The sequence below is a fragment of the Vigna unguiculata genome, chromosome 2 (assembly GCF_037176805.1).
Source record: "Vigna unguiculata cultivar grain cowpea cultivar isolate G323 ecotype 2 chromosome 2, ASM3717680v1, whole genome shotgun sequence".
NCBI classification, from domain to species: domain Eukaryota; kingdom Viridiplantae; phylum Streptophyta; class Magnoliopsida; order Fabales; family Fabaceae; genus Vigna; species Vigna unguiculata.
The window spans coordinates 6364677-6376840 of NC_140793.1; the positions used below are offsets into that span (position 1 = coordinate 6364677).

At 27.3% G+C, this 12164-nt stretch overlaps 1 protein-coding gene across 1 annotated transcript; it reads left to right on the forward strand.

Annotated features, from left to right (window-relative positions):
- The first annotated feature begins 4694 nt into the window (after positions 1–4694).
- Positions 4695–6305, forward strand: LOC114174147 (putative transmembrane ascorbate ferrireductase 3). The gene is made up of 4 exons (XM_028058923.2): positions 4695–4887; positions 5330–5375; positions 5544–5743; positions 5906–6305. The coding sequence occupies exons 1-4, from the start codon at positions 4771–4773 to the stop codon at positions 6167–6169; spliced, it is 627 nt and encodes a 208-aa protein (XP_027914724.1). The 5' UTR covers positions 4695–4770; the 3' UTR covers positions 6170–6305.
- Positions 6306–12164: the final 5859 nt, after the last annotated feature.

A 12164-nucleotide genomic window follows, 5' to 3' on the forward strand; every position in this document is an offset into this window, starting at 1 on the left:
AAGATCCCTGGTTGGGAGCTTGTTGGGAAGCGATAATAAAACGGTTAAATGTGCCCACATAGTAGGGGTCATTAGGTCCTCAGACCAATCATCCGTCTTCGGAGATGATCATGTCCAATTGAGGGAGAACTTAGCACAACCTTGTCCATCAAAGACTAATTTGTGGCCTTTACGGGTGATAAAGATCTTGTAGAAGTTGGTTTTGAAACCCTTGTAGGAGGCAACATAGAGGTCAAGCAGACTCTGACCGGCAGTGATTAAGGAGACTCATCCCATTGAAAAGGTTAGACGATTCTTATAGAAATGTAAAACTAAAGGCGTAGACGAAGTAAAATCAGTTGCCCGACACAATAGACCAAACATCTGCGTCGCAGCCCAAGCGTTTGGGTGAAGCTAAGTGGGAGTGACATGAAGTTCCCACATCACACCCATTTTGAAAGTCTTCGAACGGAATCTGCATATGTAGATCGGTGAAAAAGCAGGAATAAACAAAAAGGGAATCCAGCTTTGGTCCTTCTTGCCCGTGGCAGACTTGTTTGTTACCCGCGCATACCCGAAGACGTAACACTTGATCTTCTACCTCAATCTTAAAGATGACCGAGTTCTTAGCCACGTGGACCAAGTCATACCTCAGGGAGATTTAGTCGGTCTCCTTCGGTAGCATCCTCAATCTGAATCTCCCCTCTATAGCGTCACTATGCTTGACCCCCTCTGCCTCGTACTCGTTGGCCCATGCCTCCTCACCAATAAGATTGGAAGGCTCTTTATTACTTATATTTATAGAAGTGGTGGAGTTGTTGTCGATCAGTGCAGATAGCCTGATCGACGACGATGGAGAATCATCGTCGGCGTACCACTTGCCCTCTCGACCAGAAGAACCCTCCGAGCTGGAAAGAACAATAGGAGCGGATATTATTACCCGGTGAAGAAAGAATGTGACCGAATAGTGTGTGAGATGAGCAAAGAAGGAAAAGTGTGAAAATGACACGAATCACTTGTTCCTATTTATAGAAAATTTTTGGAAAACGTGACGCAATGAGGAGCGTCAGATCTTCCACCCCTCAACTACACAGACATGCAATTCTTCACATTCTACCTAACAAACACAGAAAGTGTGTGTCAAGCGTCAGCCACGAGGCATTAGCACAAGTAACAAAGTGTTGAATTCCCTGACAGAGAAAGCACAACAAACGATAAGAAAATATAAAGCCTTCCAACAACGATCGACCGACGACTGATCGAGATCACTTACAAGAAAATTTTCTTGAGGGAGTGTTGCACAACTCTTCCCTTTTGTCGTTTGCTAGTTATTATCGTTACCCCACTAGTCGGGTCGATCACCGAGAAGGAAGATTCAAGTGTCAATGAATCATTTTCAAGTTCAAGTTGTGATGCTTCAACATATATCACTATGAAATGGCGATCACTCTAGAGATTATGAAGATATGTGCGGCATGAACCTGCCACCGGTCGGTTTTCCCTCGCACGACCAGCAGGTAGACTATCTTAGGATTTCACATGAGTGCCCTCTAATGTGATTAAGGTGTAACACCATCTGACAAGTTTGACCGAACGGCATCATAGTAAATCAAGCAGCTTCATAATTATTGCAAACGGATCAGTAATTAGGTTTAAAAAGCAATTGAGTCATGATTAGGTCAACCTTAATCACAAACCCATGTAGAAAACTATAACTACAGGTTGAATGTTTGTTGGGACTTTTTTCTCGCATTTATTACATCATTAATTGCTATTGTTGATCGAATCATTGCTGACTTAAGTATCAGAACCTATTTAGCAGGTATACCGATCGGGAAGAGAACTAAACGAGTGCAAAGAGGACTGACGTGAAAAGTTGAAGACCAGATAAATTGTTTTAATAGACGCTCAGTCCTTACACCTGAAACACTTTTTAATTAAATTAACTTGGAATGAATTATTTTATAATATGAGACTATTAGTAAAATCAAAATCATTACAAATACTCGAAACTAGAGATGGCAAATAAACCCGTGCCCGTGGGTATCACCCGAACCCGTCCCCGTTTTGACGGAGAATCCCCGCTTTGACTGGGTATGGGTATGGGTATGGGTAATACCCGAAATTTTCAACTGGGGATGGGGATAGGGATAGGGATATATATATACCCGCCCAAATACCCGTCCCCGCTTAAATTACTAAACTATTTATAATTTATTAAATAATCTAAAAAATATATATAAATAAATAATATATTTACACATAAAATATAATATAATATAATATAATATAATATAATATAATATAGTATATATACATATAAATAAAATATACTTTTATATATATATATATATATATATATATATATATATATATATATATATATATATTTACACATATACATGTAATATAATATAATATAATATAATATAATATACATATAATATATATACATAATATATACGTATAAAACAAATTAATCATTTAACTAGTGAGATCTTTTATAAACAAATTTATAACATTACAAATTTATAAAAATTTAAAAGAAATATATATATATATATATATATATATATATATATATATATATATATATATATATATATATATATATATATATATATATATATATATATATATATATATATATATATATATATATATATATATATATATATATATATATATATAAAAAAGCATAAAATATCTACGCATATACATATAATATATATACATAATAATATAATATATATTATTATATTTATATTATTATATAATATAATATAATATATACTTAAAATAAATATATATCTATAAAAAAAAAATATATATATATATATATATATATATATATAAACATAAGATATCCACACATATAATATATATACATAGTAATAATAATATAATATATAATATAATATAATATATATAAATAATTATATATATATATATATAAACATAAGATATCCACACATATAATATATATATATATATACATAGTAATATAATATATAATATAATATATATATATATATATATATATATATATATATATATATATATATATATATATATATAACATATTTCTTATTCTCTTTGTTTTTTGTTATATAACATATTGGCAATTGCTTCAGTTTTAGATCCAAGGTACAAGATGGACATGTTAGAATATTATATTTATAAATTGTATGGTAATGATTTTGATCTGAAACTTAGTAGGATTCGTCAAATGTGCTATGATTTGGTTTTGGAATATCAATCAAAAAAGAATGAAACTTCTTCTTATAGAGCTACATCATTGGAGTTGGGAAAGGATGTTGATAATGATGCGAATGAATTTTTAGAGTTTATGGCAAAAAAGAAAAAATCTAGAACTACAGTTATGAAAACAGAGTTGGATTATTACTTGGAAGAAGATAATTTGCCGGTTACACAAGAATTTGATATCCTATCATGGTGGAAAACAAATGGGTTAAAGTTTCCAACCCTTCAAGCAATTGCAAGGGATGTTTTAGCTATTCCAATAACAACTGTAGCTTCTGAATCTGCTTTTAGTACTGGTGGTCAGATATTAACTTCTCACCGTAGTCGACTTCATCATATTACTATAGAGGCTTTGATGTGTACAAGAAGTTGGATATGGAACTCAAACCATCTAGGTAAGTTACTCAAATTTATTAATATTTTTTGTTAGTATTTTTTGTGAATTCTCATCTAATATTCTACATTTGGTGTTTGTAGGTGTTAAAAAATTAAAAGGAAAAGATGTTCTCATGAGTGAAAATGAATCTGATGAAGAAGGTACATTATATTCTAGTAATTAAAATTTTCAATTTCAATTATTATATCATATCTAATTTTTCATTTTTTTTCTATGTATAGGTGGATCGAATGCAAATGAAACCACTGATCATTTGTAAAATTAATAAATATTTTGGTTATTATAAAATTTTAGTAATGTGTAATTTTTTAGCTTTTATATAATTATTTGAATTTTATTTAGTTGTTATTTGATACTTTAATTTGAGATTTATACTATTATAATATTTTTCTTAATATTTGACATCATGAAAATCAAAAAGAGTATGTTATTTTAATATTGAATATTTTGATAGTATCATGATTCCGTTGGTGTGATTTTTAAATTTTTTTTATAAAAAATATTTAATTGATATATGGAACAATAAAAAAATGGGTATGGGTATAAGAAAATACCCGTTACCCGGTGGGGATGGGGATGGGTCAAAAATTGTATACCCATTGGGTTTGGGGATGGGGATGGAGATGAATTTTTATTATGGGGATGGGGATGGGATCATGATACCCTTACCCGCCCCGCCCCGTTGCCATCCCTACTCAAAACACACAAAGATCTATCTAAAACCATGTTAATTGATATTCGAAGGTGAACTAAGAAAATCTAACAACGTGAAACACCCCAAATAACTTTTGCTGAAGTAGCGAGTTCCATCTTCTCATTCTTTTCTTTGCTTTCATTGGTATAATTTTTTCGTTTTAGTAATATAAGTATTTAAAAGGTAAAAAAATTCGAATCCAACGGTGTGGCTTGGATTCTGTTTATAAAATGTACTAAGAAGTAAGAATATATGCCTATAGTATGCAACATAAAGAAGATGCTTGCTAAATTCCCAAGTTTCTTTGTTCCAAATTCCTAAACTAAGAACACAAGCAATGCTTCCTCTTCTTGCTCTTAGTTTCGTAACAAAAATTCAGGAAATTTTATATAAGAGTGAGGCACACTATAGCAACATAACAGTGTGAGGGGAAAAGATGAGTTATTTGGCACACTTGTTTGGCATCATAGCCTTCATCCTCTTGCTCATTTGGTTGTTGCATTATCGTGAAGGAATTGAGTATGATTCACACAATGGATTTCGTGTCTTCAATGTAACATTTCTTCTTCTCTATCCCATTTACCATTTTTTCAATATCATTAATTAGGTTAAATTATTTGGTGGGCCTTTCATAATTTTCGTTATACTTCTGAAATTTTATTTATTTGAGTTGAATTTATCAAGTTTTAAAGGTCAGGAATTCAAGGTGAATTATAAATTTAACAAACAAAAAATAATAAGATAAACGATATATAAGTAGAAGAATCTATACATTTATTATACTTTTTTTATCTTAAAATAATGTCTTAATCTTTTATATAGTTCATGATTTACATTAGTATCGAATCTTTTTATATTTCCTCCAAAAACCTAACATTAACACTCCTGTGCATATTCTTATAACCAACATAAATAAATGTGCTTAGAAACACATTATAATTAAGTATATGGTATTTTGTCTCTCACTAATCACATAATTAACAATCATTATGCAGGTTCACCCATTTCTGATGTACAGTTTCATCTTCCTTGCTGGTGAAGGTATCTCCAAATCAACAACTTCAACATTACCCCTTCAAATTAATGTTTAGTTGTCACCAAAATAAACAATTTTTTTGGTGTGTGTGTGAAATTAATGCAACAGTAAATATCTTTATTGTATGTAATTGTAAAATTCTTTTCCATGTTGATTCATTGAATTGAATACAGCTATTTTGGCATTCCAAATCATACCAAGTGAAAGGAAAACAAGAAAGATTGTTCACATGACACTGCATTTGGTTGCCCTAGTTGTTGGCATTATTGGGTTAAGTGCTGTTTTCAAGTTCCATGATATGGGTCATATTCCCAACCTTTATAGCCTCCATTCATGGATTGGCATTGCCACCTTCTGCCTCTTTGGATTGCAGGTAACTTTAATAAGTAATATATTATAGTTTTAGTATAGTATAAGTTAAATATATTTTTAGCCTTTAAATTTGAATGAAAAATTGTAATTCGTTTCTCTTTCAAATTTTGATATATTTTGATTTTCAAATTTATTATAAGAATTAAGTGTGGAATGTTTGCAGTGGGTTTTTGGTTTGGTTGTGTTCATGCTTCAAGCAGCATCAGCCTCAACAAGAGCGAAGGTGCTTCCATGGCACAAAGTTGGTGGAAGAGCACTAATGTTCATGGCAGTGTGTGCTGCTGAAACAGGGTTGATGGAGAAGACCAGTTTCTTAACTTCTAAAGGACTGTTGAAACCTCATCACAGAGAATCCAATCTCATCAACTTCACTGGTCTTGCCATTCTCTTGTTTGGAGTTTTTGTTAACTTTTCTATTGGATTCTAAGATCATTTCCCATGAATCATCAAATATAAATTGTATTCATCCACTCTCTTTTTTATCTTTCTTAATTATTCTTTACTCATTTTGTAATAAAATAAATTGTTTCATTAGTAAAATGGTTTGCATTAACTTCACTTAATTCTATTTTTTTATTATTTAGAACATTTTTTGTTTTGTTTATTTTACCATGCATATTCCTATACTTTAGCATTAAGTTTTTTATTATCAAATATTTATTACCCATGGTTTTTCTATACGTCTTGCAATCAAGTTTCTAATTTTTACACATTTTATCACTTATTATTCAATTTTTAAGTTTTACATTTTTCTATCATGTTAGGATACGTTTTGGGCAATTTTTTTCAATAAAAGAGAACTTTTTTTTCAATAAAAGAGAACTTTTTTTTCATTAACTAAAATTATGTTATGCATAAGTTTAAGTTTTAATAAATTTATTAAATAGTTTCTTAATTCAAAATAAATTAATTTTCTTGAAATGATAAATAGAGAATCAAAACTTGGGAAATTTATTAATTTATTAATTTATTAGCACGAGCACGATTGTGTAGTTTTTAGTTGGGCTGGCTAACGTACTATTGGGCTATGGTTGAGGCTTAGTATAATTGGGCTCTTGCTAATGTACACATTGAAAAATGGACTATTTCTTTCTGCATCCTTATCTCTATAACTAATATTATGATAGATACAAGTGAAAATATGTGTATTTTTTTTCTTTTTCTCATAATAAAAAATATAAAAAACTATTTTTTATTATAATTATTAAAACAAAGATATATATTTATTAAAATATCATCATAAAATAAATAATTTTTGTAATTTTATCACAAAGTTTTATTAGAAGTAGTTAATTTAGTTTAAAATAATATAAAACTTAAATGATATAATAATAAAATGAAATATATTGATAAAAGATAAAATTGATACAAAATTATATACGAAATCAACGATTACAAAAATGATTATAAAAGTGAATTATCTTTATTAATAGTTATATCTTTATTAATAGTTATAGATAAAAAAAATAAAAAGTGGTTAATATTATACCTATTTTTAATTATTAAGTTATTTTATTATAAAATTTATGTAATTATAAATTTTTTGTTATCATTTAATATTGAAAAATATATTTTTATACACTAAACTCTTATAAGTGACGAATCTACATGTAGCTGAAAATGAGCAAGCATCTCTAGAACTTGTTAAAAGTATTAACAAATATATGAAAAAAAAAATTTCTCTCCCTAATTTTATATATTTGTCTTTCTCTCCTAATTTTGAACAAATTAATCTTTTACATTTACTTTAGAAAGATGATTCATTAAGATTTAAATAACTTTTAATCATTCTCATTGACTTAGTGTCTTAGATCTATGACTTATTTTGATAATATTGTATTTTTTTAACATCTTGTATTAAAAAAAATAATTAATAAATATGAGTTTTTACAACTGACTGTTACTCAATAAAAATAAAGAAGAAACAAAAATATTATACTAATAAGATAGGGAAGATAGAGAAGTAAATATTAGTTTTTACTTTGAAAATGAAAATAAAGATAATGAATACCGAAAGAAAAACAATAAGAAAAGAAAAAGGTAAAAATAATTTTGCCATAAGTAGTGGCCTAGGCATAGCATAGAGCAGTGAATATGTTTGGTCATTTTTGGGCAGCTGAAAAGAGGAAAGGAAATAACTTTTCGAAAGCTTTAGGAATGAACTTGAAAGCAAAAGTTAAGGCATTAAAATTGTGTTGATTAGGGCACTGGTCCATGGCATGATGAAATGCCACATAACAAAACCTCAAAAAATTTTAAATAAAATTAAAACTATGAAACACTTTTGAAATGGAGAGGACCACATTCACAAAATGTAGCTTTCTATCATTCTTCTAATTTTCTTTTTGGTCAATAACTTTATATATAGCCATAGTTAACCTCACTCATTAGGTTAATACCTCTTTAAAATGGTAATACCAAGATTTAGATCCCTATCTTTTTTTTTTCTACAGTTTAAATCCGCCTTAAAACAGAAAAAAAAAATATTAAGAAAATAAAAATTGCCGATAAAAAATTAAGAAATAAATGTATCTCTTTTAAACTTACTTCCAATACAAAAAGTTGATTTTAAAGTTTTTTCTATTTTTTTTTATTCTTTTTTCATTTCTTTCATCGTCTTTCCCTCTAGTAATCAATTTTTAATCTCTTTTAATTTTTTATATTTCATGTTTATTCTCTTTCAGAATATAATCATACTTTGGTTAGTAGTTGAGGAGTTAAAGATTAATTCTAATTGATTAAATTTTAAACAGTTCTTCTTTATTATAAGATTTTCTTCTTTTTTTTTTTATGGAATCATATGTTCATAAAAATAATTAGTCTCATACTAAAACTTAGTTATAGTTAAATATATTATTCTAAATTCTTGAATTTTGTATAAATTCATACTTATACCGAAAATTTCTTTAGAGTAATAGAACTTTACACAAATAAAAAATTTCTCTTTAAAAATAACTTAAATTTTCCTCTAATGAAAAAAAGTAAGAATAATTGAGGTCTAATTTATTTTATCTACACTTGAAATGATAAAAATAAATATAACTATTATAATTATGAAAACATTAATAATTATTAATAAATACTTATACTGTCGTTTCTATTATTAATACAAACATTAATATAATTATGGAAAGTATATATTGTGCTTGTCCAATAATAAATATAACTAGTCAGATGGAGACATTGGATTCATATACCTACTTTTCCACTCCAATAATGTAAATTATAGTTTTGTTTCATATTTTATATATATATATATATATATATATATATATATATATATATATATATATATATATATATATATATATATATATATATATATATATATATATATATATAACAAAGACATGCTCTATTTTTTTATAGAAAAATAGTGTGTTATTCAGCTCCAACTTTGATGTAAGATGTAAGAGTTATAGAGGTTTTATTCTACATCTTTTCAAATCATATTTTTTTAGGGTTTAAATTGTACATTTTGAATTTGAACAATAAAAGTTATATTCAACATTTTTTTCTTCACGAGAGTTTTCTTAAGTGACATTCAATTCATTTTTATCGTCCGGTCTAAATAATATACAATTTTACTAAAACTAGACAATTATCACTTAACAATCAAATTATCCGTATAAAAATCTACAATTTAGCTCATTATACGGTAACTAACATATGAAATGGTAATTTCTTGCACATTTGCACATTTATTAAATCAGTAACTCATAACCATTATTTATTTATTTTTCTATTTGATTTGCAAAATTAGTAAAACATCCATAGTCGAACTATGTTAAATTACCTGTAACACAACCGTCTCCATTCGATGTTCATCTCACATCCAAAGTCACTCACTTATTCATTAACACTTCACAACATACATTATAAATCATAATTCATATAAAATATTCTCATTACATTTCAACTAAACATTTTATTCATCTAATATCAAAATAATTTAATAACCAAAATAAATAATTTAAGTGAAACAAACATTTAAATTAATTATATGATCCAACATTTTATGATGATCACACAACATTTAAACCTTTAAAGACTAACTTAAACTAATAAGTTATGTGCAGGAATATCGCTATATCTCCTCACCGAGTATTTTTTTTTTTTTTAGTAAAAGTATGTTTTTTTCATTATTGTCTCTTATGTCCTAAATATCATCTTGCAGCAAAACATTATGTGATGATTTAGAATGATCAAATTGATCCGTGTTTACTTATTCAAATTAGTTTTTTAACATTTAGTAATGAATTTTTATCTAATACTTTATATAATTCAAAAATTTTAAGCTAATAACAACTTTTAAATCAACCGACTAACTTTCCGAATTTTGAAGCATATTATATAAACCAAAACTAGTATTCACATACATTGAATTTTCTAATAGTATTTATTTAGTAAAACGATAATTTCCTTCAAAGACAAATATTTTCGTACTCAATGATTTCAACCTATCCATCAATATTTCTAAAAGTTATCATTGCGAGTATTTTAACTTAAAAATCATTATCAAACAACATTTAAATCAATACATCAATAAATTTCATCATCAAACTTTACTTTAAAAATGTCCAACCATCGTTTTCCCATCAATCGCCCATCATTCATGTAATTATACATTATACCAAATCAATAAAAAACAAATTGTGACAACTTGATCTCAATTACAACACATGCAAAACTTCGTCAATAACAATTCACAAACTAAATCTATTCTTAGTGCCTAAAAGTACATTTAAAAGATAACTCGTTTCCTTACGTTGGTTTTCTTGTACCCTAAGAAACGAACGTTTGAGGAAAATATTAAGGGGAGAAAAAAATGTGATGAAGTGGTTATTTTGATTTTGAAATAAAGGAGAAAATGAAAGCTTCTATTGGCACCCCTGTGTGTGCTAAATTCAATCCTCCATCTCTTTGTTTTTAGAACTAAAAATTATTTTAGTCTACGGTGCCCTAACTGATTTTCTATTTTCACCCTTTCACTTAACTTAAGCACAAGATCACATATATATACTGTACATATATTTTAACTAACTTACTATTAAATGTCTTTAAAAGAAAATCACGAAGTGAGATGTAACTCCTCTTTAATATTATTAGTATAATATTGACAAAAATAACTTGATTATATCGAATTTTACAAAATATGAATTAAATTGAGACGTATCAAATAAAAGAGGTCCAATTTAATATTTTTATACAAAAATGAGAATGAATGACATGATTTAATCTAAATTTTTCTAATATATCAACATCGGTGCATTTTGAAAATTCAGCAGATAAACAATACTAGAATATCAAAGAGAATCTGAACTTGAAAGATTTACAGCTTCGTTTGCCTAGTGATAAAAACTTAATCCAAACTTTAAAAATTTTTAGAAAATGCTATAATTATTTACCATGGGTTGGTATCATGAAAATGGAGAGAAATATAAACCATAGAAGCCACATCAGCGTGCATTGATGAGTGTTGTAGTGGCAGTTTAGTTATGTTACGAAATCAATGTCTTTGTCATTTAATTGTGTACATCTTACCCAAAGAGCCGCAGAAAGTTCAGCAACATGCATGTCTCACAGTTGTGTAAGAAAAAGACTTGCCACATAACTCACACTCACAAACACTCATTCATTTATTATTTTTTTTCCACTCTTATGTTAATGTCAGTAATTGGAGACTTGCAATTCCTTTTCATAGTTACAGTAATATATTTTATAGTATGCAATATTATGTATTGATCAATCTATAAATAGGAAATAAGACTTGGTCAAATGTTATTTTAGTTGATTGAAACTTTTACTTTATGACACTCTTTGTTCAGTTTTTTTTTTCTTCTTATATGATATATTGCTTATTATATTAAGTAGTGGCATTAAGTATTATGGTAATATGTAAGCTAATCTTTAAAATATATATATTTCACAAACAGTAGGAATTAATAGCAACTATTTTACAAAAATATAATGAAATAAAAATATTTATAATATTTATATTAATTAATAATTAACTACATAAATTATAATAATAGGAGTTTACGTCTTCAACCTTTCCACCATCTCTTGTTCTTACATTAGATTTGTAACTCAAAAAAAGTAACATTTAAGTAATTTCATCTTTCTTAATATATTTGTTTGGGTTTGCATTATTCAATTATTCATTGTTTTTTAGTTTTTCACATTTTCTTCTATTGAATCTTCTTGCTACAAAGAGGTATATATTTTTTATGTATTTTTTTCTTATAGATGTCTAAAATTCTTCATCTCTATCATTATCGTTATTCTATTTTTGTTATCTTTTCATCTGTCTTGCAATGGATTTGTAATATAAAAGCATCAAATTTCAAATAAATACTATTATATTACAATGCATGAAAATATAATAATTATAGAAAATATTTATTACGTTGATTAAATTT

What these genes read in the sequence shown, in the direction of transcription:
- LOC114174147 (XM_028058923.2), top strand. Translation starts at nt 4,771, where the DNA reads ATGAGTTATTTGGCACACTTGTTTGGCATCATAGCCTTCATCCTCTTG. An exon ending in CATCTTCCTTGCTGGTGAAG is followed by an intron (nt 5,376 to 5,543) that starts GTATCTCCAAAT and finishes AATTGAATACAG; the next exon opens with CTATTTTGGCATTCCAAATC. An exon ending in TCTGCCTCTTTGGATTGCAG is followed by an intron (nt 5,744 to 5,905) that starts GTAACTTTAATA and finishes GAATGTTTGCAG; the next exon opens with TGGGTTTTTGGTTTGGTTGT.